Source organism: Musa acuminata, chromosome BXJ3-7, assembly GCF_036884655.1.
Source record: "Musa acuminata AAA Group cultivar baxijiao chromosome BXJ3-7, Cavendish_Baxijiao_AAA, whole genome shotgun sequence".
Taxonomy (NCBI): Eukaryota; Viridiplantae; Streptophyta; class Magnoliopsida; order Zingiberales; family Musaceae; genus Musa; species Musa acuminata.
This window is the reverse complement of record NC_088355.1, coordinates 15909522-15936995: the sequence shown is the minus strand read 5'-3', so window position 1 is coordinate 15936995 and position 27474 is coordinate 15909522. Positions and strand designations below refer to the sequence as shown.

General features: G+C 38.8%; 1 protein-coding gene across 1 annotated transcript in view; it reads left to right on the top strand.

Annotated features, from left to right (window-relative positions):
• LOC135643398 (probable LRR receptor-like serine/threonine-protein kinase At1g56140) overlaps positions 1 to 27085 on the top strand; it is a 51214-nt gene extending 24129 nt beyond the window's left edge. The window contains exons 3-24 of the mRNA XM_065160280.1: positions 15669 to 15740; positions 16032 to 16103; positions 16176 to 16247; positions 17363 to 17434; positions 17535 to 17606; positions 17696 to 17761; positions 19043 to 19114; positions 19346 to 19417; positions 19508 to 19579; positions 19724 to 19795; positions 19935 to 20000; positions 20297 to 20362; positions 21223 to 21267; positions 21349 to 21413; positions 21492 to 21871; positions 22968 to 23169; positions 23252 to 23422; positions 23521 to 23639; positions 24949 to 25159; positions 25310 to 25541; positions 25696 to 25846; positions 26398 to 27085. Coding sequence (XP_065016352.1) covers positions 15669 to 15740; positions 16032 to 16103; positions 16176 to 16247; positions 17363 to 17434; positions 17535 to 17606; positions 17696 to 17761; positions 19043 to 19114; positions 19346 to 19417; positions 19508 to 19579; positions 19724 to 19795; positions 19935 to 20000; positions 20297 to 20362; positions 21223 to 21267; positions 21349 to 21413; positions 21492 to 21871; positions 22968 to 23169; positions 23252 to 23422; positions 23521 to 23639; positions 24949 to 25159; positions 25310 to 25541; positions 25696 to 25846; positions 26398 to 26790 — 2815 coding nt within the window. The 3' untranslated portion in view covers positions 26791 to 27085. The remainder of the gene's footprint in view (positions 1 to 15668; positions 15741 to 16031; positions 16104 to 16175; positions 16248 to 17362; positions 17435 to 17534; positions 17607 to 17695; positions 17762 to 19042; positions 19115 to 19345; positions 19418 to 19507; positions 19580 to 19723; positions 19796 to 19934; positions 20001 to 20296; positions 20363 to 21222; positions 21268 to 21348; positions 21414 to 21491; positions 21872 to 22967; positions 23170 to 23251; positions 23423 to 23520; positions 23640 to 24948; positions 25160 to 25309; positions 25542 to 25695; positions 25847 to 26397) is intronic.
• Positions 27086 to 27474: the final 389 nt, after the last annotated feature.

Sequence of the window (27474 nt, the reverse complement as noted above, 5' to 3'; positions counted from 1 at the left end):
AGTAGATTTTTGTTTATTATGCTGTATCTATCTGATTTCATTACTTCTTCTTCTAGTGGTATTTGAATGTCGTAAGCTTTCATTATTCTAGTAATAATTCCACCATATGGGAGCATCATATCTTTTGTAGATAATTCCAACATGTTTTGTTGGATCAGATAGCCAAGACAAATGTCACGTTCTTTCATAATTAGGTACATAATTCCTAATTCCAATTGACTCACTTCATCATGATGATATTGCTTAGGAAGAATTATACTAGTCATGATATGATGAAGTATCTTAGTGTTAAAAGGCATTAGATGTTCACAACTTTTAGAAATAGATTCTATGTTAGGATTGGCAAGGATTGTTCCTAAGGCGTCAACGTAAGATGTTCCAATAGTATTTTCATCCCATGATCCTTTGAAGTAAAGTCCTATGCTTTTCATGGGGATACCTATTATATCACAAATGAATCTATCAGTGATTGAAATGTGTTGTCCTAAGAGATAGGTTGATATCCTTTCTTCATCATCTTTTTGCATGTTGTTGTAAAACAATCGAACTAGTCTAGGATAAATGGGTTCGTTGATCTGCAAAATGGGAAGTAGATTTAGGTTTGCAAACCAATGTATAGTCTCTACATCTCTTAGTTCATTCAGATCTACATATTTTCCCTTATTGATGCTTCTTAGTTCGAAGGAGAGAAATTTTTCAGCATGGTTTTTGGAATCAAAAAGAGTGAGATCAAACTCTTCTACTACTCTCCTCTTTCCCTTGTCCCTTGAGGATCTTCTAGATCCCATTACTACTGCTGTTTTAAAGGGATGATGATGAGCTAAAGAAAATGAAGAACAAAACAGAATTTAAGAGCTTCTTAGAGAATACCTTTGTGAAATCTTCAAGAGAAGGAAGGATTCTTGATGTTTTGCTCCGAAATGGGAGGTATTTGGAAGGCTTAGAGGAGTGAAGTGGGAATGGAGGAGTCTTGGAAGAGTAGAGGAGGGAATGGGGGTGAGTTGGGGTCGGTTCCTTAGCCGGCCCTAGCGTGATTTTAAGGGGGCAGAGCTGCTGGCGGTTGCACCTCTGGCTGGAGCGGTGCAACCTCTGGCAACCCGTGAAGGCTGGAGGTGCAACCGCCAGCTGGAGAGGTGCCACCGCCTGCAGCAGGTGAGCATTTTAGGATGTTTTGATTTAGGGAGCCTTTGCCTTGAGGAGAGTTTCAGAGCAATTGATGTTTGTTACATGATTTCGTATGAATTTTCATTTAAGGAAGAAGCTCTTTGTAAGATAGATCTTTTAAGGTGTATACGAATGTTTGTTTGGTGTCCCTTTTATGACATGTTTAGTTTCTACAAGAATTGATTCGTAGATGAACAGGTTTTGAAAATCAGGGGTATGTGAATTTGGATATCATATGTTTCTAATTGTATCGTATTTGTGATTTCATAGCTTCCACTTGTTACTTAAGCGTTGCGAGTTCCCTTTTGATTTTATGACCATTGAGAGTCAAGGAGCAGAATATTATTTCTTGCTCCGGCCTAGACTTTTAATGTTTTTATAGGAACGGATGATCTTTAGGAACCCATTTGCTTTTGGGTGCCTCATAAACAGATCTATATTTTCTATCATGTTGCATAGAGTTTATCATGGTTCCTTTAGGAGCCCAAATTAATTTGTTTGGACTTATTTTCTTGAATGGACAACAATGTGTCTTGTGTCCAGATTTGCAACAAAAGTTGCACTTGGTTTGGTGTTGAACGTGTAAGATGGGGCCTTTTACAAAGGTAGTTGGATTTCGGTGAGGACTCCTCACAAATCCAATCCCACTTCTTTTGGGAGCATGACCCTTGTTTGTAAGGATCATGTTTAATGACTTGCTACCAACCTCGAATTTCTTCAAGGTGTCCTTAAGCAGCAAGTTTTCTTTTTGTATAGTTTCTAAATCATGACATTTGATACATGAGTTTAAACTATCATGATGTTTGACTTTTAACTTATCAAACTCACAAGTAAGATTATCATGTACCCTTTTTAGCAACTTATATTTTCTATTTATAACTTTGCATTCATCAAATAAATCATGGAAGGCATTTAATAATTCATCGAAAGATAAATCAGCATCTAATAAATCTGTTACCTCCCCTTCGATGGCCATAAAGGCGTAATGAGCAACTTGCTCGGTGTTGGATTCTTCTTCCTCGGATGCGCTCGAATCATCCCATGTTGCTTGGAGCGCCTTCTTCTTTGTTGTTCTTTTCTTGACTTGGGGACAATCACTTTTGTAATGTCCCGGCTTTTTACATTCATAGCAGATCACTTGGTCCTTCTTAGGTTCAAGTTTATTTTTCATATCGTTTTTAAACTTGTTTCTTTTGAAGAATTTTTTAAACTTTCTTGTCAACAGTGCCAAGTTATCGTCACAATCCTCATCACTTGAGTTTTCTCTCAAGTGGCATTCAGAAGTTTTAAGTGTCATATCCTTCCTGTTCTTTGGAAGGATGTCTTCTTGCTCTTCATGAGCTTTGCAGGTCATTTCGTAGGTCATTAATGACCCGATTAGTTCTTCAAGAGGGAAATTTTGCAGATCTTTTGCCTCTTGAATGGCGGTGAGTTTAGGATCCCAACTCTTAGGAAGGGATCTTAGTATCTTATTAACAAGCTCAAAATCCGAAAAGCTCTTTCCGAGACCTTTTAAACCGTTGACGACATCCGTGAAACGGGTAAACATGTCGCCAATGGTTTCACTCGGTTTCATTCGAAAAAGTTCAAAAGAATGCAGCAACAGATTGATTTTTGACTCTTTCACTCTACTTGTGCCCTCGTGGGTCACTTCAAGTGTGTGCCAAATATCAAAAGCAGTTTCGCAAGTTGAAACACGATTAAATTCGTTTTTATCTAGTGCGCAAAATAAGGCATTCATAGCCTTTGCATTAAGAGCGAAAGCCTTCTTTTCCAAATCGTTCCAATCGATCATTGGAAGAGAAGATTTTGAAAATCCATTTTCAACAAGATTCCATAGTTCAAAATCCATAGAAATAAGAAAGATCCTCATTCGGGTCTTCCAGTAAGTGTAGTCCGTTCCACTGAACATGGGTGGACGTGTAATCGAATGCCCCTCTTGGTTTCCGGCGTATGCCATCTCTCTTGGGTTTTAATCCTTTAGAGAGTTAACCGAGCTCTGATACCAATTGTTAGGATCAAGAGCACTAAGAGGGGGGGGGTGAATTAGTGCAGCGGAAACCTTATAATAATTTTAAAACAAAAAGCTGCGTTCGTTCAAAAACGATTATGATGCAAAAGCAAATTCTCAGTTTGTATCTAAGTGCAGTTTGCGTCTAAGCGCAGATTGTGTCTAAGCGCAATTTTGCGTCTAAGCGCAGATTGCGTCTAAGCGCAGTTTGCGTCTAAGCGCAGTTTTGCGTCTAAGCGCAGTTTTGCGTCTAAACGCAGTTTTACGTCTAAACGTAGTTTTACGTCTAAACGCAGATTTATGTCTAAACGCAGTTTTACGTCTAAACGCAGATTTACGTCTAAACGCAGTTTTACGTCTAAACGCAGTTTTACGTCTAGACGCAGATTTACGTCTAAACTTTGAAACTCGTTTGTATATTCGCAGAAGGCTGTATGCAGTTGAAATCAAGACGTAAATGTAAACTGAAATCTGATGATTGAGCGAAGAAAGCCGATTTACGTCCGAATGCAGTTTTACGTCTAAATGTTGAAACTCGTTCGTAAAATCGTAGAGGACAGATTGCAGTTATTAATAGGATTAAAATGTAAGCGTAAACTGCAAGGAAGCTCGTTCGTAAAAGCGCGGAAAACAGTTCTGCAGAATCAAACGTAAACGTAAACTGTAATGTACGAAAATACAAGTTTACGTCTGAATGCAGATTTGGAAGAACAGCACTTAGAACTTGTTCGTGAAAGCGCAGAGAGCAGTAGTGATGAGGGAGGTTTGCAGTAATGATAGAGTGCTCGAAATTAAACGCAAACCAGAGATTTAGAGTGGTTCGGTCAGCCTTGACCTACTCCACTTTTGGCTTCCTCCACCGATGAGGTTGCCGACGTCAACTAGCTGCCTTCCTTCAATGGGCGAAGGCCAAACTTCCCTCTTACAGTTTCTCTCCTTTTGACAGGCTTAGGAGACAACCTTTACAGACCTTTCTCTCCTTACTTTACAGTTGAAAACTTGAAGAACAGAAGGAGGAGACTCAAGGATTTACAACACTTTTGAGCTCTTTAGAATCACAGAAAAGATCACAATTTCGGTATAGGTCTGTATCTTTTCAGTGCTGAATGGGTGGGGTATTTATAGGCCCCAACCCAATTCAAAATTCGAGCTCAAAACGATCAAATCGATCTAATCCCAGAATTTCTGGGATCAGGCGGTTGCACCTCTCAACTGGAGAGGTGGCACCGCCTGGCAGAGCTCGAAGACTGAGCTCTGCCGATTGCTTCTTCTCAGCCAGAGCTCGAAGACTGAGCTCGATGGTTGCATCACCTGGCAGAGCTCGAAGACTGAGCTTGGTGGTTGCATCACTTGGCAGAGCTCGAAATCTGAGCTTGGTGGTTGCATCACTTGGCAGAGCTCCAAACTGAGCTCAAGCTGATGCACCATTCTGCCATAGCTCGAAGACTGAGCTTGGTGAATTCATCACCTGGCAAAGCTCGAGACTGAGCTCAGGCTGATGCACCACTCTGCCAAAGCTCGAAGACTGAGCTTGGTGGTTGCATCGCCTGGCAGAGCTCGGAACTTGAGCTCTGGCGGTGCAACCTCTTGGCTGGGGCGGTTGCACCTCCCAGCCGTGCAGCCCTGGCGGTTGCACCTCCTGGCTGGGGCGGTTGCACCTCCCAGCCCCACAGCCCAGGCGGTTGCACCTCCTGGCTGGGGCGGTTGCACCTCCCAGCCCCACAGCCCAGGCGGTTGCACCTCCTGGCTGGGGCGGTTGCACCTCTCAACCCCACAGCCCAGGCGGTTGCACCTCCTGGCTGGGGCGGTTGCACCTCCTGGTGCAATCAGGGTCCGAATGGTTCACTCCATTCGACCCACTTTGAATCTTTTCAGGGGCCCAATTGCCCCAAGATTAAGCTAATGGGATCACCTCCCATTTTCATGCTTAATCATCATGCTAACTACGATTATCTCTAAGACAACTCCTGCAGCTTGCTCCGATGCGTCAATCGCTTCTTCCGGCGAGTTTCCGGCCAACTTCCGTCGATCAACCGATAACCCTCGGTGATCCTCCTGTGGACATCCGGCATACTCCTGGACTTTGCGACGATCCACTTGGCGAGTTCCGACGAGCTTCGCTTGGCAAGCTTCTGGACTTCTCGGATCTGTTCTCTCTGAACCTCCGACGACCGTCCGAACTTCCGTCGAACTCTCGAACTCCCAACGTGATCATGATCTTGACTCCGGCGCAACTCCTGCTGCTTGTCTTAATCTCATCGTAGTTAATCCTGCACACTTATCTCAACACATAGATTAGATAACAAATGACAATTGACTTCATCATCAAAATCCGAGATTCAACAACAATGGCTTTGTTAGTGGATCTATAATGTTATCTTCGGATTGAACTCTTTCCACTACTACATCTCCTCGGGTTACGATCTCTCTGATAAGCTAGAACCTCCTTAGAACACTTCTAATGAGACCCGGATTCCCTTATTTGAGTAATCGCCCCATAGTTGTCGTAATATAAGGAAGTCGGCTTCTCGCTACTCAGCACGACTCCCAAATCTGTGATGAACTTCTTCACCCAGACTCCCTCCTTTGCTCCATCTGATGCAGCAATGTACTCCGCCTCTGTGGTCAAGTCAGTAGTAGTATCTTGCTTGGAACTCTTCCAACACACTACTCCTATATTCAAGGTGTACATGTACCCTGAATTCGACTTGCTATCATCGACATCAGACTGAAAACATGAGTTTGTGTAGCCTTCAACCTTAAGGCTACTACCTCCATATACTAGTAAAAGATCCTTAGTCCTTCTCAAGTACTTAAGGATACACTTTACTGCTTTCTAGTGCTCCAAGCCTGGATCTGCTTGATACCTACTCATGACACTCAAAGCATGCGCTATATCAGGCCTAGTACATAGCATGGCATACATGATAGACCCTATTACTAAGGCATAAGGTATCATATCCATGTTTGCCCTTTATTCTAGAGTCTTTGGGGACTTACTCGTAGAAGGCGATATCCCATGTCTCATTGGTATGAGACCTCTCTTGGAATTTTCCATGCCAAACCTTTTAACAATGGTTTCTATGTACATGAACTAGGACAAGCCAAGCATCCTCTTGGATCTATCTCTATAGATCCGAATCCCCATGATATAGGATGCTTCCCCTAAGTCATTCATGGAGAAGTGTCTAGATAACCAAGTCTTTACTGTGGATAGCATTCCTACGTCATTCCCGATGATCAAGATGTCATCCACATATAACACCAAAAAGGTGATAGCGCTCCCACGTACCTTCCTGTACACATAAGGCTCATCTTCGTTCTTAACGAAGTCATAAGATCTGATTGCCTTATCAAATCTTATGTTCCAACTTCGGGAAGTTTGCTTTAGACCATAAATGGATTTAAGCAACCTGCATATCTTATCTAGGCAGTTCTTGGACACGAATCCCTCAGGTTGTATCATATACATCTTCTCCTCGAGGTTCCCATTGAGGAATGTAGTTTTCACATCCATCTGCTAGATCTCATAATCATAGTGTGCTGCAATAGCCAATAGAATTCTGATGGATTTTAGCATTGCTACGGGTGAGAAGGTTTCGTCATAGTCAACACCTTGCCTTTGACGATACCTCTTTGCCACTAGCCTTACTTTATAGGTCTCTACTTTTCCATCTACTCCAATCTTTTTCTTAAAGATCCACTTGCAACCGATGGGTACAATACCTTCGGGCGCATCAACTAGATTCTAAACCTTGTTGGAGTACATAGAATCCATCTCAGAATTCATGGCTTCTTGCCACTTCCCGAAGTTTATACTCATAATAGCCTCCTCGTAGGTCTGAGGATCAATATCCTCAATATCCTCTCCTCTAATATGTCCTACATATCTCTCAGGAGGATGAGATACTCTGTCAGACCTACGTAAAGTTGAAACTTGTGTATTAGGTACCTGAACAGACTCGGGCTGTAGAGTGGTGCTTGAGCTTGGTTCTCCAACCTCGCTCAACTCTATCATGCTCCCACTATCTCCGCCAAGAATATGTTTCTTCTCAAGGAACACTGCTCTCTTAGCTACAAAGACCTTTTGGTCTTCGAGATGATAGAAATAATACCCACAAGTTTCCTTGGGGTATCCCATAAATTTGCATCGCTTTGTCCTCGATTCTAACTTACCGGGGTTGTGTCTTTTAACGTAGGTAGGGCAGCCTCAAATCTTAACAACCTTAAGATCATGCTTCTTCCATTTCCATATCTCATATGGTGTAGTCACTACCGACTTAGTTGGAACTCTATTCAGAAGGTAAGCTACGGTTTCTAGGGCATATCACCAGAATGAGATGGGTAGGTCAGCGAAACTCATTATGGACCGTACCATGTCTAATAGCGTACGATTTCTCCTTTCAGAGACACCATTGAGCTGAGGTGTATAAGGAGGTGTCCATTGGGATAATATCTCATGGTCCTTAAGGAATTGAGTAAACTCTGTACTTAAGTACTCACCTCCCTGATCTGATCTGATCGAAGAGTTTTGATACTCTTTCCAGTATGGTTCTCCACCTCATTCTTATACTCTTTGAATTTTTCAAAGGCCTTGGACTTATATTTCATTAAGTACACATATCCATACCTTAAGAAATCATCAGTAAAGGCAATGAAGTAGGAGTAACCACAAATGACATGAGTTGACATGGGTCCACATACATCATTATGTATGAGTTCCAACAGCTCAGTGGCTCTCTCTCTTGTTCCACTAAATGGAGAGTTGGTTAGTTTTCCACGAAGGCAAGACTCGCAAGTTGCATATGACACATAGTCGAATGGATCTAGATATCCATCATTTAGCAACTTTTGAATCCTTCTTTCATGGATGTGACCTAGCCTACAATGCCACAAGTATGCACTGTTCATCTCATCTCGTTTCCTCTTGAACACACTTATATTTATGATTTGTAGAGTAGTGTCTAACATAAATAAATCATTATGCAATATTCCTTTCGTGATGATCTTATCATCTAATAATATCGAACAACCATTGTTCTCAAAAAACTAATTTATATCCACTAACTGTCAAACATGAAATTAAGATAATGTTTTTGATAATAGAAGGAACAAAATAACATGCATCTAATGCAATAAAAGCTCCACCAGGCAAATGTAGGGCGACCTCGCCAACAGCTACTACAGCAACTTTTGCTCCATTACCCATCTTGAGGTCCATCTCGCCTCTTTCTAGTCTCCTAGGCTTTGCTAGAACCTACAACGAATTGCATATATGATAAGCACTACCGGTATCCAATACCCGTGTGTTATCATAAGAGTCTGACAAATGGAGACTGATCATGAATGTACATGAAGCTTCACCAAGCTTTTGTTTCGCCCTTTCTGCAAGGTACTCTTTACAGTTCCTCTTCCATTGCCCATCTTTGCCACAGTGGAAGCACTGGCCTTTGTCCTTTGTTGGGTCTTTCTTAGCAACATTTGCTTTACTTGGTCTGCCCTTGCCCTTTCCCTTCTTAAGGGACCTTTCTGCTTTCCTTTTCTTTCTGGTCTTACCAGTGTAGAGAACCGGCTTCTCTTTCTTAATAGTACTCTCTGCCTCCCTCAACATATTGAGGAGCTCTAGAAGAGTCACCTCAAGCTTGTTCATATTAAAATTCATTATGAACTGTGAAAAGGAATCTGGTAGGGACTAAAGCACAATGTCCACACACAAGTTATCCTCTACGATCATTCCTAGACCTGTGAGTTTCTCTATCCACTCAATCATCTTTAGGACATGGTTCTAAACCGGTGTCCTCTTAGTCATCCTAGCGCGGAAGGGGCTCTTGGATATCTCATATCGTTGAGTCCTTCTCTGTTCCTTAAACAATTTACGGACATGTAAGAGAATGGATATGACATCCATCTTTTCATGTTGTCTTTGTAACTCAGGAGTCATAGAGCCCAACATATAGCACTGAGCAAGAGTGGAGTCATCAATGTACTTCACATAACTAGTGATCTCATTCTCGCTTGCCCCTTCTTCGGGCGTATGCATCATTGTATCAAGGACGTACACAATTTTCTCCGCCGTGAGAACAATTCTCAAGTTACGGAGCCAATCAGTATAATTTGGACCAGTGAGGTAGTTGACATCAAGTATGCCACGTAAGGGATTTGAAAGCGACATTTTCTAAAATAAAGATGCAGCAGAAATGAATAACATGCAGATTTTGCAATAAATAAACTATCAAGATATGGACTTCTATCTTAATATGCTCTCACTATTTTACTAGCGAGTCACGCGACACCTTCAGCACGTGATACGGAAGTCTCTGGCAGACTTCTAATGGGGATCAGGATCTAATCAGCGTCTTAGTGTAACCTCGAGGGACTCGACCAATCACACTAAGCTTAAAAGGTAGGCAACTCTTGCCGATCACAACTCCTTGTGATTCCCGTCCTGTTCGGCCTCCGAATCACCATAGTCTCGAGGGACTCGACCAACCATGATGCTCGGTTAAGTCGTGACATCTCTATGTCGTAAGCAAGATAGTGAATCACGATATAGGTGAGTCTCGAGGGACTCGACCAACTCAACTTACACCGGGAATCGGTTCCTACTTATAACGATGGAAGGCCACGTGGGTCAATCTAATTGTCTCACGTTTACCAACTTAATATTATCGAGAAAGATGTTTTTATGATTTGATCTCCTAATATGACATGTCACACATATATATATTTAATATATATCTACATCGTATGCAAATATATATACATATCTAATATGTGTATAAGCAATCACACCAGATGATCATGGACCACAACCTAATATGATTAGGCCCGAGCCAGTAGGCCTAATCACTCACATCAAGATCTATGTGTGCAACGGTGCATCTCCATGCACTGTGATCGTCCATCTTGTCATCGTCGGTTCCGTCGACATCTCGATGCATCTTCATGCATCGCGATCGTCCGTCTCGTGGGTCCCGCTATCGCATCCACGCTTCCGCTGCGCCTCCTCATGTGATTACAACTTAATCATAGACATGCAGGCCCGACAATAAACGAGAAATATAATGGAGGCTCGTAGACCCAAATAATAATAATCACAAGTACACACATCACACGGTCCATGACCATCCGTCTACACATCAAACATCATATGTATAAATAATCATCATCATGTAGGACTATTAGATAATAATAAAAATAATAATCAACTAAACCTTTTTATTAATTAATATTTTCTAAAATCAGGGATATGTAGAGAATTTCTAAATTCCTAGGGGTATTTTCATAATTTGGATAAAAGATAGAAAATAGAATTTCTGAAATTCACAGGGGCCAAACTGTCTTTTTGCCCAAAACCCTAACCCCCTCACCCCTGCTGCTGTTGCCGCCGCCGCCACCCTGCCGGCGGCAGGCTGTGCGGCGGAGGGCGGGACGCTGCCCTCGCCTACAGGCGGCGTGCCCGCGGGCGGCACCGCCACTGCAGTTGGTCGCACCCGCAGGCGGGCGCCCCTGCTGTCACCGCCACCCTTGCGGGCGACTCGCCCGCGGGTGGCGCCGCCCCTGCAGGTGGGCGCCCCCGTGGGTAGCGCTGCCCCCCCGGGCGGGCGTCCCTGTGGGCGCCGCCCCCTCCGCGGGCGGTTCTGCCCGCGAGGCAACGCCCGCAGGCGGTGCTGCCTCGCCGGGCGGCCACCCCTGTGAGGGGGTTTTGCCCGCGGAAGCAGCGGCCGCAGGCGCCGCTGCCCTGCGGCGCCTCACCCCGCGGGAGAAGCGGCCTCAGGCGCCACTGCCCCGCGGCGCCTCTGCCCGCGGGCTGCCAGCCGCGCCGGCCGCAAGCCTGCTGCAAGCAGGCCGCCGGCCGTCTGCTGCAGGCACAGCGCTTGCGCATGCGCCAGCGCTGTGCTGCCGGGCTGCGGCTGCCGTTGCAGGTGGCTGCAGGCACGCAGATCGAGGGCAGCAACTGTTGCTGCCCTTCTTTGTTTTTGCGTAAACGATTTTGACGTCAAAATTCTTCCTAAACACAACACACACAGTTCAAACCCAATCATTCGCACGAACAACATGACTCTTATTATGTTACTTAGGGAGATCGTATATCTCTGTTTCCTTGCAGATTTTTAGGAGAAGGTGAAGGAGGTCAAGCGTTAGAGCCTATGAGGCTCTAAATCCCTCCTATTTATAGAGGTCCCCTGTCAAACCCTAATGAATCCTCCTCTAATGGGTATTGGATCTGCATCTAATAAGACAATGGCTCCGTCGGATATCTCATATCTGAACCTCTACTTATCACAATGACTACCATATGTGTGTGACCATCTAGGCCCAATATCGAGCTGGTCGTGAGTCATACATGTCAGAACTCCTTCTAACTTAGTGAATTATTATCTCTGTAATAATTCACTCGACTCATCGACTACGGACGTACTAAGCCACTACGCCGTAGTCCCCAGACGATACAGGGGAATCCAATCAATTGGACCTGTTTGTCCTCAGTTATCGTGTACCTATAGTCCCTCATCCATCTAATATCCCAGAGACCGTATATCGAGCATGGTGCTGTCAGACCCATACGGTTTCTACTCGAGTCTCGCTCTAATCGGATTCTCCCGGAGAACTCTTTCTCTCTCAACCCGAATGACCCTAGCTAGGGATTTATTTGAGCAAGAACACATGGGATGTTCCTCTCATGACGTCGAGAGTGGATGATCCTCTATCGACACTCAATAGCCTTCGTAAGGTCGACTACCACTCCCAATGATCAGCTGTACTAGATATGGGACAACCAAACATATTAGTCTAGTATCAAAGAGTGGAGCACTCATACAGGACATCCTTGGTGTCTCAAGTCTAAGGACCAGATACACCACTAGGACTACGGAATCGTTGTTTGACAATAAGGCATCATTAACCATCCAGCATTCCATAAGCGGATCAATCAGTGAACTCATTCTCCAATGAGCACTTCTACTATATCCCTAGTGTCCCTACATGAGCAACTATGAGACCAACTGCATCCATCATATGGACGGGTATACAGCACACCAATCTATCCGGTTATCACAATGTCCCTCTCGAGTAACCTATGACCGGGATTATTTAGGATCTGTGTTTAGAGGTGAATCGATCTCATTATAGTGATCTTATCACAATCTGATTCCCATTGCATAAATCCAAGGACATCACAATATATATATGCATATATGCAATAGTTATAAAGTGGATATATGCCAAAATATAATAAGCAAAAAGATTCGGTATCAAGTCACACGTGTCATCACTCATGTGATTGGCTTGTTGGGCACCTATGACTAGCAGACGTTGTCTAGAAGATCTTCTCAACTAAGGTTTTGCGGGAAGTTACTTTCTAACTTCTTCTTGCTTAACATGTCCTATAGATAGATCAATATCGAGCTCTACACTATCTTCCTACACATCTCACCCATCACCATGATATATTGGAGGAGTAACTTGGTCACAATCTGCTAATCCTTTTACAGAAGTCTTGGCTAGTGCCTCCTTCAAATCCTCAAGGATTTGATCCTCAAAGAAGACCACATATTTGCTTCTAAACACCTTCTGCTTTTCTGGATCCCAAAGCTTGTAACCAAACTTATCATGTGAGTAACCAAGAAAAATATATTCTTTTGTCTTACCATCCAACTTTGACCTCTCATTGTTTGGAGCATGTGCAAATGCATAATAACTAAACACTCTCAAATGCTTGTAGGAAACATATTTCCCTGTCCATACATGCTCTGCAACATCACCATCTAGGGCTGTACAGGGTGACAAGTTAATCACATCAATTACAGTCCTCAAAGTCTCATCCCAAAACTTTTTAGGTAGCTTGGCCTGTGAAAGCATACATATGATCTTTTCCATGATGGTGCAATTCATCATCTCTACAATTGCATTACGCGAAGGTGTACTAGGAACTGTCATCTCATGTTGGATGTCATGTGGCCTATAATAATTATTAAACAAGCATGTGTACTCACCACTTGATCTTATGTATTTTAATTACCTTTCTGTCTCCCTTTCAACTCTAGCATGCAACTTTTGAAAACATTAATAACCTAATCTTTGGTCTTCATAACATAGGCCCAAACTTTCCTAGAAATGTCATCTATAAAAGTGATAAAATAAAGTGCACTACTGATACCAAGAACATTAATAGATCCACCATGAGTTTTTGTCCTCAAAGGACCCATATATCTATATAAACATGATCTAAGGTATGTATTTTTCTAGACAAAGTAGGACTAGTAAAGGAAACTCTACATTGTTTACTAGCCAAATAATCAATACAAGAGTTCAAATGTGTACCTCTAAGGTCTAGCAATACATCTCTCTTGGAAAGAACTTGCAGTCCCTTCTCGCTCATGTGTTCTAGTCGCCTATGCCGCAACTCCATACTGAAGTCTTTCTCTGTAGCATTCAACTGCTAACCACAATCTTTAGCCTGCAACCTATATAAGGTGTGATATTTCTTTCCACTAGCTATAACAAGAGAACCTTTACTGAGCTTTCATTACCCTCTATGAAATCTACTATCATAGTCTTTATTATCTAGTTTTCCAACTAAAATTAAATTCAGCCTCAAGTCAATCATATGCCTCACATCCTTAAACACCAAATTATAGCCAAGGTTGGTCTTTATGTTGATATCACCCGTGCCAATGATGTATGTTGTGTCATAGTTGTCCATCTTGATAACACCAAAATTTCCAAACCTATAGGTAGCAAAAAACTCCCTCTATGGTGTAGCATAATAAGAAGCACATGTGTCAATCACCCACTCAAGATCATGACACACATAAGAAAAAATATCATCAAAAGGAGACAAAATCAAATAGTCACTACCTTGCACTTTAGTTGTGGTATTATATTTTGATTCTATAAACTCCACTTCTTTTTCCTTTTTCTTGCTCTTCTTAGGTTGATTTTATGGATTCTTATAATGTCATTTCTCACTATAGTTGTAGCAAACAATATTTATTTTTGATCTTGACTTGTTTCTACCTATGCGTAAACTGCTTCTATTCTTGGATTTTGACATTCCTTTGTTCTTTAAGATAAGTGCCTGTGAATCAATCTGAGATGTTGTTGAATTTTTTTTTCTCAAACTCCTCATTCAACAAACAACTTGTTATTTGACTCATAGTGACAACACCATCTAGCGTAGAATTACTGAGGGAAACCACTAATGTCTCACAACTTTCTAGTAGTGAACTAAGAAGTAACAATGCCTGCAACTCATCATCAAGAGATATTTTTATAGAGGATAACTAGTTAGTGATACTCTACATTTCATTCAAATGCTTAGCAATAGAAACACCCTCTTTATATTTCTGGTTTACAAGTTTTCTAATCAAGAAATCTTAGTTGCTAACCGTTTTTCTTTCATAGAGACATTCCAACTTTTTCCAAAGAGAGTATGCAGGACTTTTAGTAGAAACATGGTGAAAGACACTATCATCGAGCCATTGTCGAATAAACTCGACCGTTTTTCGGTGTAACCTCTTCCATTTATCATCTGTCATAGTTACGGGCTTTGCACTATCCCCTTGCAAAGGTCTATACAAATCCTTGTAATATAAGAGATTTTTCATTCTTGGTTTCTGTATCATCCAATTATTTTCATTCAAGCTAATCATATGAGAAACACTACCGGCCTCTATATTCAAACACAAAAATTAAATCACCAAAATCTTACTATGATACTAGTTGATGGGATAAATAGATGAACGAACTTTGTATATGAATAAATACAAGCAGGCCATAATACGCAGCGAAATTAAATGAAAATCACAATCAAACAAAACACCAAAATTTACGTGAAAAATCCATCCAACGTGAAGGGTAAAAACCACGAGACAAATAAAAGAAAATCCACTATAAGAATAATGAACATATAAATATCTTTTACCCAAAACCCAAACAACAACCACAAGAGAATAATTGAGATACAAGGATTACGTCATTATGTACAATATCCAAAATCTCTCCAAATAATTATAGCAAGAATCTACTATAAATTTAATATAACCTGAGAACATTACTTGAATGATCGAGACCGGTCGTTGTCATTGTCTCTTCTTATTTTTTTATCTTTTTCTTTTTTTTCGAATCACGTTGCTAATATAGTTTTCTGCCCTTGTTGCTATAGTTTTCTGTCTCTTCTTTGTAGCCACCGTAACCCGATCTAGGTTTAGGTTAGAAAGGAAAATAGACAATGAGCTGTTAAAGTGAACTGTAAGCTAAACCAACGGGCTATTTGCCCAACACCTCCGTCATCATTTTCTTACTTTCTTCGAGTTCATAAATCATTTAGAATACATACTTTCTCTCAAATGCACACACTCACTCTCAATGCTACGTAGTTGGGTTCTTCTCCTTAGTCATCATCTTTTTCTTGAGGATCATGTTATATATATATATATATATATATATATATATATATATATATAATTTTTGGCTTGCTATATATATGCAGGAAAGTGGACGCACTAGATGTGGTGGGCAGAATCCCGGACGAGCTGCAAAATTTGACGTACCTTACCAACTTGTATGTCCTCTTCCATCTCCGTCTCATATCTACCTCCTTCTGCATCCTACTACTTCTAAAGCATGCATGCAAGACAAGCATGAGATAAGAACTCATCATATCAAAAAGCACCTCCAAATGCAGATAACGAACATATAGACAACCAAATAAGTAAGAGCACTAATTATCAATCTATGGTCCCTAATATGCACAATACTTACATCATTTTACAATATATTAGTGACTTAATTTCCTATCAACATCATTGTGAGCAATTGAAATTATTATGTCAAGCAAGCTTTACATCAACAGGCATTTGGTTCGAAACTATTTGACGGGTCCCTTGCCTGCATTCATTGGGACCTTGACCGGCCTTCAATACTTGTAAGTCCACTTACATTCTAACCAAACCTATGATGTCAACAAGTTTGTTCTTGATTGGATGCAACTTTGCAGGTCAGTGGGTACTAATGCACTTTCAGGAGGCATACCAAAGGAACTCGGCAAGCTCACCAACCTTCTCTCCCTGTAAGATATCATTCTTTTTGATGCCCCATTTCTCAGCCAAAAATCCTCCACATGATTTCATGAACTGCAAGAAGTAATTATAAAAGTATCATGAATTTTATTGATAGCTATCAGATCAGGGTTGTGGAAGATAGAGATCAGCCTCAAGCCAATGTGGATTTGGATTTGACTCAATGCCATCAAATTGAAACACATATAACTATTACTTTTGTATTTGTCCTTCTAATTGTAAATTTAGAGAATATATATATATATATATATATATATCAATATTTAAAAAAAAAATTATGTTGCTAAAAGGATTTGGGATGATATATAAATATGATCTGAAATGGTAATTATGTCATATCGGATTCGGATATTTCTTGATGAACCGACTCCTTTTCTTTCACTTCCCCCGCCAACGACGGCCATCAACAGGCAGTCTGACTGTCGCGTTCTGCCATGTGTTCTCCTTACTCACGGCCACGCATCTGCCGGAAGACAACCCCCGAGGAGGGAGCGAGAGGTGGAGGCGAATGATCGCCTGATAAGATCTTTACAAGACTCTGCTTTTTCGCATGGGCAATGGTTGGTCGGCCAGGGTAGTCGACCAATCTGGTGCACTGCTGTGTCCATAGTTTCCTAATGGCATCAACCAAAAGATGCCAAAGCGATGGGTATGCATTTCGTGCATCCTTTCGAGTCAAAAGACTGCTGTGAAGATACATTACACCCCGACCTCCTTCAAATTGGCGCCCGACCTCCCCCCCCCCCCCCACAACCTTTGAAGGTCGTCGATTCAATCAAAATCAAAAGTATTACATAATATGCAAAATTCTTTGGCTTATCAGTCTTACATTTAATTTGAGGTAGAAAATTCTTGCTTCTTAATGATGAACTTGATTTCTTGAAGTGGATTTTTTGTTGTTATTATGCTGTCTTTGGTAAAGAAAAGAACAAGGGGAAAAAAGTTTGTGACCGATCTTTGTTTTATGTATAATGAACACTTACATTTTGTTGATTCACATGTACTGCAATTCCTTCCTTATTGACATGTGTTGCAATCCCATGGCATAATTTTCTTCAGATGATGTGAAAGAAATATGAATAATTCGATTGGTTTTATTTTGCAGGAGTATTGCTACAAATAACTTCAGTGGCCCGCTCCCTCTTGAGCTTGGCAACCTGACTAAATTGCAGCAATTGTTAGATAGCTTTGACAGCCTTATTTGTGTTTTAGTGCTTCTAAACACTAGAAGTTTTTTAGTTGGTATTTTGTGCTTACATACAGTAATTATTGGGTAGGTATGTGAGTAGCTGTGGGGCAAGTGGTGAGTTCCCATCAACCATATCAGGACTCCAAAATTTGAAGACCTTGTAAGTCATCTTTTTCATTTATTTATTTATTTTTGCATATCAATTGCGCAGACATAGATGTTGTTCACCACTTTTTTTGTCTGTATCAGGTGGCTAAGTAACAATAATTTCACTGGAAAAATACCAGACTTCAGCAGGACTAATATAACCGTATTGTAAGTATTGAGAGGAATAACTTTTATGTAATATCTGATATCTAGAATTTTATTTTAGTTATGCATCATATTTTCCTGCAATCTGTGTATCTATCACAGCAAAATGTTCGAGCAGCAGTTAAATTTGTTTATGTGTTAAAACAAAAGGATATCTAGCAGATTTCTGGTCAACTTTCCATCAAATCTGGGCCAAGAGTTTCTTTATTTTGTAACGTAGCCTTTATGAAACATAGGCACATGCTTTATTTTGTTAATTTACAAGGTTATATTATCCACAATTTCATATGTTCATGAGCAACTGGAGTTTTTTTAATCTCTTTTTTGCCATCCATATGATTTTAGTTTCCAATAGCCAATTCTTACACATTTTTTTTACATTATAAATACTATTAGAAAATTAAGTGCAGTAGCAAATACAAAGAGATCTAGGCCATCCTTATGGTTTTGATGCACAGAGATTTCTGTTGTGTAATTTTTTGGAAGGATATTTTTAATAGAGTGTGGTATGACTCACATTAAAGCAATAGTCTTTGTTAGAAACACTAACAACAATATCCTTAATCTGCTTTTGGTAATGGACATCACACAATACATTCTGAACTAGAATTTGTATCTTAGTACTATGCCATTATGGTTATAGAACTCTATGGTTAAATGCAGTTGATGACATGTCATGTGCTTCTTTAAAGTATTTAAATACAAGGTATCATCTTACGGATAAGGCAGTTCTGTTCACTTTAATTCTCAGTTTAATAGTTTGTGCAATCAGCACTTCATAGGTGCCTCTAGCTTCTGTTATCTATTTGAAAATTATCTTAATTGCCTCCTGAAGCGGTTGCTCAGCTAGCTGATTGCTGAATACTAGGAGTTTTATGTCTTATCATGACTATCAACTAGGCTAATGACCACCATGGTGCAGATGTACGGATGTCACCAAAAGGCTCAATAGTTGTCCATGACAAAAGAATCTATAGGTGGGCATATTTGTGCAAGGTTGCTTCCTTAAAAACTAAATCTCACATTGTCAGTCCTATGTTCAAAATAATTATTTCTGCTACTAGCTTGTCATGCACAATTGAACTTATATTGTTGAGTCAAGATTGTTGAAATGACTTGAAATCAATGAAAAGTTTTCTGCAGAGGTATTCTTTTTCTATTCATACTTTGTCATTGTTCCAAGCTCCAGCCTCTTGAAGCTGTATCAACTTTTGCTTTTAAACATGCCCATATAAGAATAGTGATCTTCTTTTAGTTATACTAATTTTAAGATTGCTTCACCAGGAGAATGCAAGGAAACTCTTTCGAAGGGCCAATCCCATCAGGTCTTTCCAGGATGACCAATATCATAGACTTGTAAGGCTCATCTATTCCTAGTTATCTTAATTGTATATGTGTTGCACACTATTTAATTGTCTCACGGTGTATCTGTTGGTCTACTGTCTTTGTAATACACTACTGTAGTCATTGTTTTGATTTATACTTACCAAGGCATCACCATATACCATTTTCTTAATATCATTATATGCATAATGAATGCCTTTATTCATTACAGTTTTCTCTTTTTGCTTTTTTGTTGTCATGCAGAAGGATAAGTGACATACAAAAGGGGAGCTCATCGTTAGCTTTTATTAGTAATCTGACATCATTAAGCACCTTGTGAGAAAAAGACTCAACAATCTATTTTGTCTCATGCCACTTATCCTGCAGTAACAATTAAATAAGTCATGTATCATCTATTCCTTACAGGATCTTAAGGAATTGCAAGATATCAGATATTATTCCCTCAAACTTTTCACAATACACCAGTTTTCAGAAACTGTAAGCCTGATTCAGATGAATGTTATTGATGATGTTGCTTGTCATGAATGACAATTTTCTGGCTCCACTATTTTGTTTTTTACCTCCCTTTAATCTGTAAGAAATTGGTATTCTAATTTAGTGAGAGATATTATTGTCTCACAGGGATTTGAGCTTCGACAATCTTACAGGACAACTTCCTCAGTCTCTCTTCAATTTGAACTTGCTTAGTCACTTGTAAGAAAAATCCCTATAAAAGAGTTATTTGTAAGATAAGTTTGTGGTGTGAATTCATTTTATAATCATCCTAATAGGATGCTAGTTAAATTTGGTTACTATTGTACTTATTTTGAATTTTATTTTCCTCCTATTGCAGATTCCTTGGAAATAATAATCTATCTGGTAGCTTGCCCGCTAACAAGAGCGTGACACTTCTTAACATGTATGTTCTTCAGATTCAGTTTCTTGGAAGCTAATTTGCGATGTAGTCTTTCAATTCTTTGGGTAACTGCTTTATATTTAGAATTAGGAGAACTTTATCTGTCTATCTCATTCAGGGTTTTAACACTTACACTGTTGCTTGTGTTTTGATCAACAAACATTACTAAAATCTTCCCAGCAAGTGATAATTATTGTGTCATTTTTTTTTATAGCTATTCTCTAATACTGGTCTGATGAACCTGCTTCTTGTTTATACAATATTTGAGTGTTTGATTCTGGTTTATGTCTTTCCTGCAGAGATCTATCTTATAATCAACTGGCAGGAAGTTTTCCTTCTTGGGCTAGCCAACAAAATCTGAAACTGTATGTTTATTTAAAAAGAGATTCTTCATTGTACTATATTAGCCATGTCAAATACTTGGTAGTTCAAATGTTTCTCATCACTCTTTAACTACATCATTAAAGCAGATATTTAGAAGACATGGGAACATTCTGTAGTATAACTTATTACTATATCTAATGAATTCCTTCAAAAGCATATGGTTGCATTTTGGAACCATCTTGCATAAATATTGGTCGACTTCCCCATTAAGTCAATTTTACTTCATTTAGAGAAAACAGGAACCTTATTTTGCTCCATGAACAAGAGATGGCCTATGGTGATTAAACAGGACACACCAAGCTGATTCGTAACTTTGTGATAACACATGTAATTTTTATGGAATTACAACTAAAGTTTTGTTCCCTTATATTGTTTATACACTATGTAGTACTTAGGCCCCTTTGCCTTCCATTCTCATTCATATTTGGTAGACCATAAGAATTAAGAACTACCAATTGTGACACTCATTACAGTAATAATTACAGGAACTTGGTGACCAACAACTTCATAATTGGAAGTTCATAAAGTTTTGTTCCCTTGTATTGTTTATACACTATGTAGTACTTGGGACCCCTTGCCTTCCATTCTCCAGTGATTCATATTTGGTAGACCATAAGAATTAAGAACTACCAATTGTGACACTCATTGCTATAATAATTACAGGAACTTGGTGGCCAACAACTTCATAATTGGAAGTTCATAAAGTTTTGTTCCCTTGTATTGTTTATACACTATGTAGTACTTGGGACCCCTTGCCTTCCGTTCTCCAGTGATTCATATTTGGTAGACCATAAGAATTAAGAACTACCAATTTTGACACTCATTGCTGTAATTATTACAGGAACTTGGTGGCCAACAACTTCATAATTGGAAGTTCTAACAGTAGGTGCTTCTGACCTATAACAATGATTTTACATCCTTAATATTTTTTTCATCTGGGGTGACATAATTAAAGTGTTATGTACAGTGTTTTGCCTTCAGGATTGAATTGTCTCCAACGAGATATACCGTGCAATCGTGGGGCACCAATTTGTATGTCGTAATTTTGGTTATTCATTATTAGTCTTTCCAATGTTAATATATGAATGATTTAGTTTTTGATGCTTGCAGATTCTTCATTTGCAATAAAGTGTGGTAGTAATAAAACTATAACAGCTTCCGATGGAACTTTGTATGAAATTGACAACCAGATTCTAACTACTGCTTCTTATTATGTGACTGAGACAAACAAGTGGGCAGTTAGTACTGTTGGAAGCTTTTCAGATGCCTCAAATGCTGACTATATTCTATACAGTTTATCCCAATTCACAAATACTCTAGAATCAGAGTTATATCAGACTGCAAGGATATCTCCCTCATCACTGAGATACTATGGGCTCGGGCTTCAGAATGGAAATTATACTGTTAAGTTGCATTTTGCTGAGACACAGATACTTGATCCACCTACTTGGAAAAGTAATGGAAGAAGAATTTTTGATATTTATATTCAGGTAAGTTAATGAAGATGTGTGTTTTGGTTTTATCAGCAAAAAAAAAGCGGGATGTGTTTTGGAATGTTTGCTAAGAGTATTGTAGTAGAGAAAAATCAAATAAGTAGTGGAACACCCAAATTAGTCCCACATCGAAAGTGAACAAGATTATGATTGACTTATAAGGGTTTGATGAGTGTACTATTATTAATTTCAATCTATGTATTTTTGCCAGTGATCTGGGCCTAACGAAGTTGATAAGGCAGCCCATCAAGCTCGAGTCCTGACAAGTAGGCTTTAATATATGTAGGAAACGTAAAATATGATATATGCTTTTAGTTAACGTGGTAAAAATGCAAAATGAATCATTGACTTCGATAATTCATAGGAACAACAATCATTTTCTAAAAGAGAATCATAAATATATCTCTTTCGATTTTTTTAACTTACATCTTTAATGAACTATTGTGGAAAAATGACCATAACTTTTTATCTCTTGGTTCTTTTCTTTGAAGTGTGACTGATAGTACAAGAGAATTTTTAGTCTAGCTGAAACATTGTTGGAAAGAGCAAAATTATTACTTTGAATAATAAGTTAGATATTTGTAACAGAAATAGCTCAACTAACAACGGTAAACACCAATATTTTAATATTTATGAATATCTATTCTAAAATAAGAATAAATCTAGAAGTGTTTCAGCTGAGAAATGGCACAAATCAATATATGGTATCTTCACCTCTGATTCTTTCTGAATTAATGAACTATTGTGGTTAACTTTTGTGGAAAAAATGACCATAACTTTTATCTCTTGTTTCTTTTCTTTGAAGCGTGACTGATTGTACAAAAGAATTTTTAGTCAAGCTGAAACATTGTTGGAAAGAGAAAAATTATTACTTTGAATAATAAGTTAGATATTTGTAACAGAAATAACCTTACTATCAATGGTAAACACCAATATTTTAATATTTATGAATATCTATTCTAAAATAAGAATAAATCTAGAAGTGTTTAAGCTGAGCAAAGGTACAAATCAATATTTGGTATCTTCACCTCTTATTCTTTCTGAATTATTTTGACTTTATCGAAATTTGCCAAGCTTATCTATTTTTTTTCAGGGAAATCTTAGAGAGAAGGATTTTGATATAAGAAAGGAAGCCGGAGAGAAATCCCTTGCAGCTGTCATCAAGGAGTATGTAGCTCCAGTAACAGACAACTTCCTTGAAATTCATTTCTTTTGGGCTGGAAAGGGTACTTGCTGTGTGCCTACTCAAGGTTATTATGGAGGATCCGTTTCAGCCATTAGTGTATATCCTTATGGTAAAGCAACACTAAGTGAATATCTTGCTTTTTGTTTAGCATGTTATTGTACCAGCATCTTATTTTCTTTTCTATTCTTCAGATTTCACTCCAACTGTTAGTAATAAGCCACCATCTACTACGTCAACAAGTAAGAAGAAGACAAGTATTATTGCAGGCACAACAGCTGGTGTTGTAGCTTTAGGTCTACTCTTAATATTTGGGATTTTGATATATTGGCACAAGAAAAGACTCAACAAGGAGGAGGATGATGGTACACCTTTCCACTAAACATCTTTAAAAATCTACAGTCCATCAGAAGTTAACAAGTGTTTCTGTTCTTTTTTTACATGTTCAAATCATTTAATGCAGAATTGATAGAAATGATTGCTAGGCCAGACACTTTCACGTACTCTGAACTGAAAACTGCGACTGAAGACTTTAACTCTGCCAATAAGCTAGGCGAGGGAGGATTTGGTCCTGTATATATGGTGAGAATCTGTGCAAGTTCCTAGATGTATGTAAACAGAATTATCATGTGACTTACCATATAAGTTTGTCTACAATGCTTGCAGACTACTTAAATATGTTTTACCTGGTGCCAATTTGCATATTAGCTACCTTAAAGACAGAGTTTGTGTCAATTAATCTGCTGTTCATCTTTCATTATCTGGTTTGTTAGGATCAAAATCCATCAGTTTGAAATGTTTGTTTTGTAGCCATTAATTATTGGTACTCTATGGATTATCATGATAAAAATATTTTCCTCGATAGATGTGTCTTTTATTTGTTCTTTAATTATCTTCTAGTGGGTTCTTTGTAATGATAGTAAATTCAATCCCCAATCTATTAATCCATGTGGCATAGACAGTTCATTGAATATAGAGTATTGATGCATGCTCCTCATGCATTTTTTACGTTTTTGTGCAAAGAAAGCAACATTTTATTCAAATAAAATAAAGTGCTGTACATAAAAATGGTTTGACAAACTCGCTCTCCTGCCAATGCAGAATCTGGAAAGAATATTTTACGTACTCTTACCCTACAAATAGAGAAATTATTTCCATATCTTGAACCTTAGTGATCCAAATCATAAATGAGCAACTTTACCGATGTACCAGGCCTCATCCTCTTCTATTTTAATTAATTAAATCTATTTATTTTTTAAATACAATTCTTCGTTGGACTAAGCTAATAAGAATTTTCTGTTCTTTTCTTAATTTTACAACTTGCTTGCCATCAGTTTGTTTTGCCTTTGCTGGAAGAATTGATGCATCTTGTTTCACTTATTGTCTTTCAGTTTTTGGAAAAAGAAAAATAGGCAATCATATGACAAAATAAATATGCATATTGGGAAGAGTTTACAAAGAAAACAAGAAGAAAATTCACCTATTCCATCATGTAAACTAAAAACAAGAAGAAATCATTAAGAAACTGGTTATAAGTTTGCAAACAAAACCAACTGAATAATGACCTAGAAAATAATAAATATCCAGAGAGAAACATACTGACATTGCAAACCAACCTACCAAAGTATCCCAGAATGACCAGTGCTTACCACCCATCCTCGCTTGGAACACATGTCAAACTCAAACAAAGCATATGAATACTGAAGCTAGCCACAGTGCCAAACTAAGAACTAATCAAAATCCACTGATCTTATTAGTCACATTAACCTGCAAAGGATGCAATAATGCAATGAAGCTTTTTCTAGGTTCCCAGTGGACATATTATACTTTGTTATGTAAGGTGTATATTAATATTAACATCAATTTTGTGTTTTGTTATTTTTATACATAGGGTAAACTTTTTGATGGAAGGACTGTGGCCGTGAAGCAACTTTCAGCAGCATCCAATCAGGGAAAGCGTCAGTTCATGACAGAAATTGCAATTATATCTGCTGTTCAGCATAGAAATCTGGTGAAACTATATGGTTGTTGTGTTGAGGGAGGCAAGCGACTTGTGGTCTACGAGTACCTGGAAAACAAGAGCCTAGATCAGGCAATCTTTGGTATCATTTAATACCATCTCAAAAAAGAAAGAAAACATCAATAGGAGCTTTCATTTTTTTAATTATGTATCCTACATGTTTTGCAAATTTTATGAACAGCATCTTTAAACTTAGTTGTGCATATGACTATGTATAATGAATGCATTGCAGGTAAGAACAATTTGCACCTTGATTGGCCCATTCGCTTTGAGATATGTTTGGGGATTGCAAGAGCTCTAGCGTATCTTCATGAGGAATCAAGAGTGCGAATCGTACACAGAGATGTCAAAGCTAGCAACATTCTCCTTGATGCCAATTTAAACCCTAAAATATCAGATTTCGGGCTGGCGAAGCTTTATGATGATAATAAAACACACATCAGCACTAGAGTTGCTGGTACAATGTAAGAAAGGCCAACACCATTTTTCCTTGCATTCTTTATTCTATCAGGCTTTACCCATGATATCAGTTTGTTTCTTTCTTCAATTGCACCATTAGGGTTTGCTGGTTTGTGTACTTTATTGGGATATAACAATAATTTTACTGTACTTTCCCAGAGGATATCTTGCACCGGAATATGCCATGAGAGGGCATCTCACAGAAAAAGCTGATGTTTTTGCATTTGGAGTTGTAGCTCTGGAGGTTCTTTCTGGAAGGTCCAATGCAGATCAGACCCTTAAAAATGAGAAAGTTTATCTTCTTGAATGGGTAGGTTCTCCAGTTTATCAGATATTGGCTTAGAAAACATGTCAGTTTTGTAGGGTTTAATAACATCCATTTGAAGGCAATTTCTTGCTTGGCTCTTTCACAATGTAAATACCATGACACGCTGATGAATATATCAGATAATGGTAAGTTGATGATATGTCGATTAACTCTGTATGCATCCATGAAATAATTTACAAGACCATGAGAAATTGCCTTTCACACTCACTTTGTCAAACACCTAGTCAAATGCCTATCATTTGTGTGATTGAATACACTCTCTATTTCAATTCATTCCCTTTGATGTGATTATATTGTATTCCCATCACAATCCCATCAATTATGTCTGAAAAAATATATCACTCTATGACCACATTTTTTGTTGAATGTACTGGAACTTGACAAAGTGGATGTGGATCCACTGTTCAATGGAAAGATTAGGACAATCATTGAATCCATCTTTCTTTGTCAAATAAAAAGGTAAAACATTCCCATTATCAATTGGCACTATAATGTTACATATTCTGATTCGTTTTGGTGTTCATTTTCTGTAGGCCTGGAATCTACGCGAGAAACAGTGTGAACTGGAATTGGTGGACCCAAAATTATTAACATTTGATGAAGCACAAGCAATCCGCGTTATCAATGTAGCTTTGTTGTGCACCCAAGCCTCACCAATGTTACGCCCATCGATGTCGAGAATTGTGGCCATGTTAACAGGGGATATTGAGGTAAGTGAAGTGAAGTCAAGACCTGGTTACCTGACGGATTGGCAATACAACGACTTGAGCAGCAACTTCGCCAGTTGTGGACTTTCTGAACCCGTCATCTCAGGATCTCAGAATGAGAGGTTCAGCACAGTATCAAGCACAAGCATGGTGCATAACATAGGAAGCTCAGCTTCACCCACACTACCGATGCTAGAAGTTATTGGTGATGGAAGGTAGCCATTGCTTCACATCACTTTTCACTTTGCTGCCTAATTGCTACGGGCAATTTAGACCTTCTCAACAGTTAAAGCACGAGGCATTATGCAAGCAACAAGAGTTTGCCATTTTGAATTGATTCAACACCATGCTGTATCTCTGGTATGAAAAATGGTTTTGTGATTAAGGGAATTTTGAAGGTGTGAATATTTGGTCCTATAGATGATCAGTGAGATTGAAAATGTTCTAAATTTGAAACTTAGCACTCTTCTGCTTTGCAAGAATAAATAAAATGTGTTTATGGTTGTTTGTATAATACAGAATTATCTTATCAAGATAGAACTTGTGGAAAATTTTTGTTGACTGTCAAAAGATTATGTAAGCATATACTGATGTTATGGAAACAAATGTAAAGATTTATTATACTTCTAGGAAGAAGAAAAGAGAAATTGGAAAATTATGAAAAGACCTGACTCCTACCATAATGTTGAACTTTTGGTTGTCAAAGATTAGAATTAGCTGAACCTAAATTTGGATGGAAACTCTAAGTCTAGGCACCCTTTTTTTCCTCTAATTTTCAGCTGTATAACTGATATGCAAGGAGCAAACATTTTGTCGGATACCTAACATCATTGATATGGAATGCATTGATAAATTGAACAAGGAATAATGCTTACTATCTTTGGCCCAAAATTCCTTACTCTC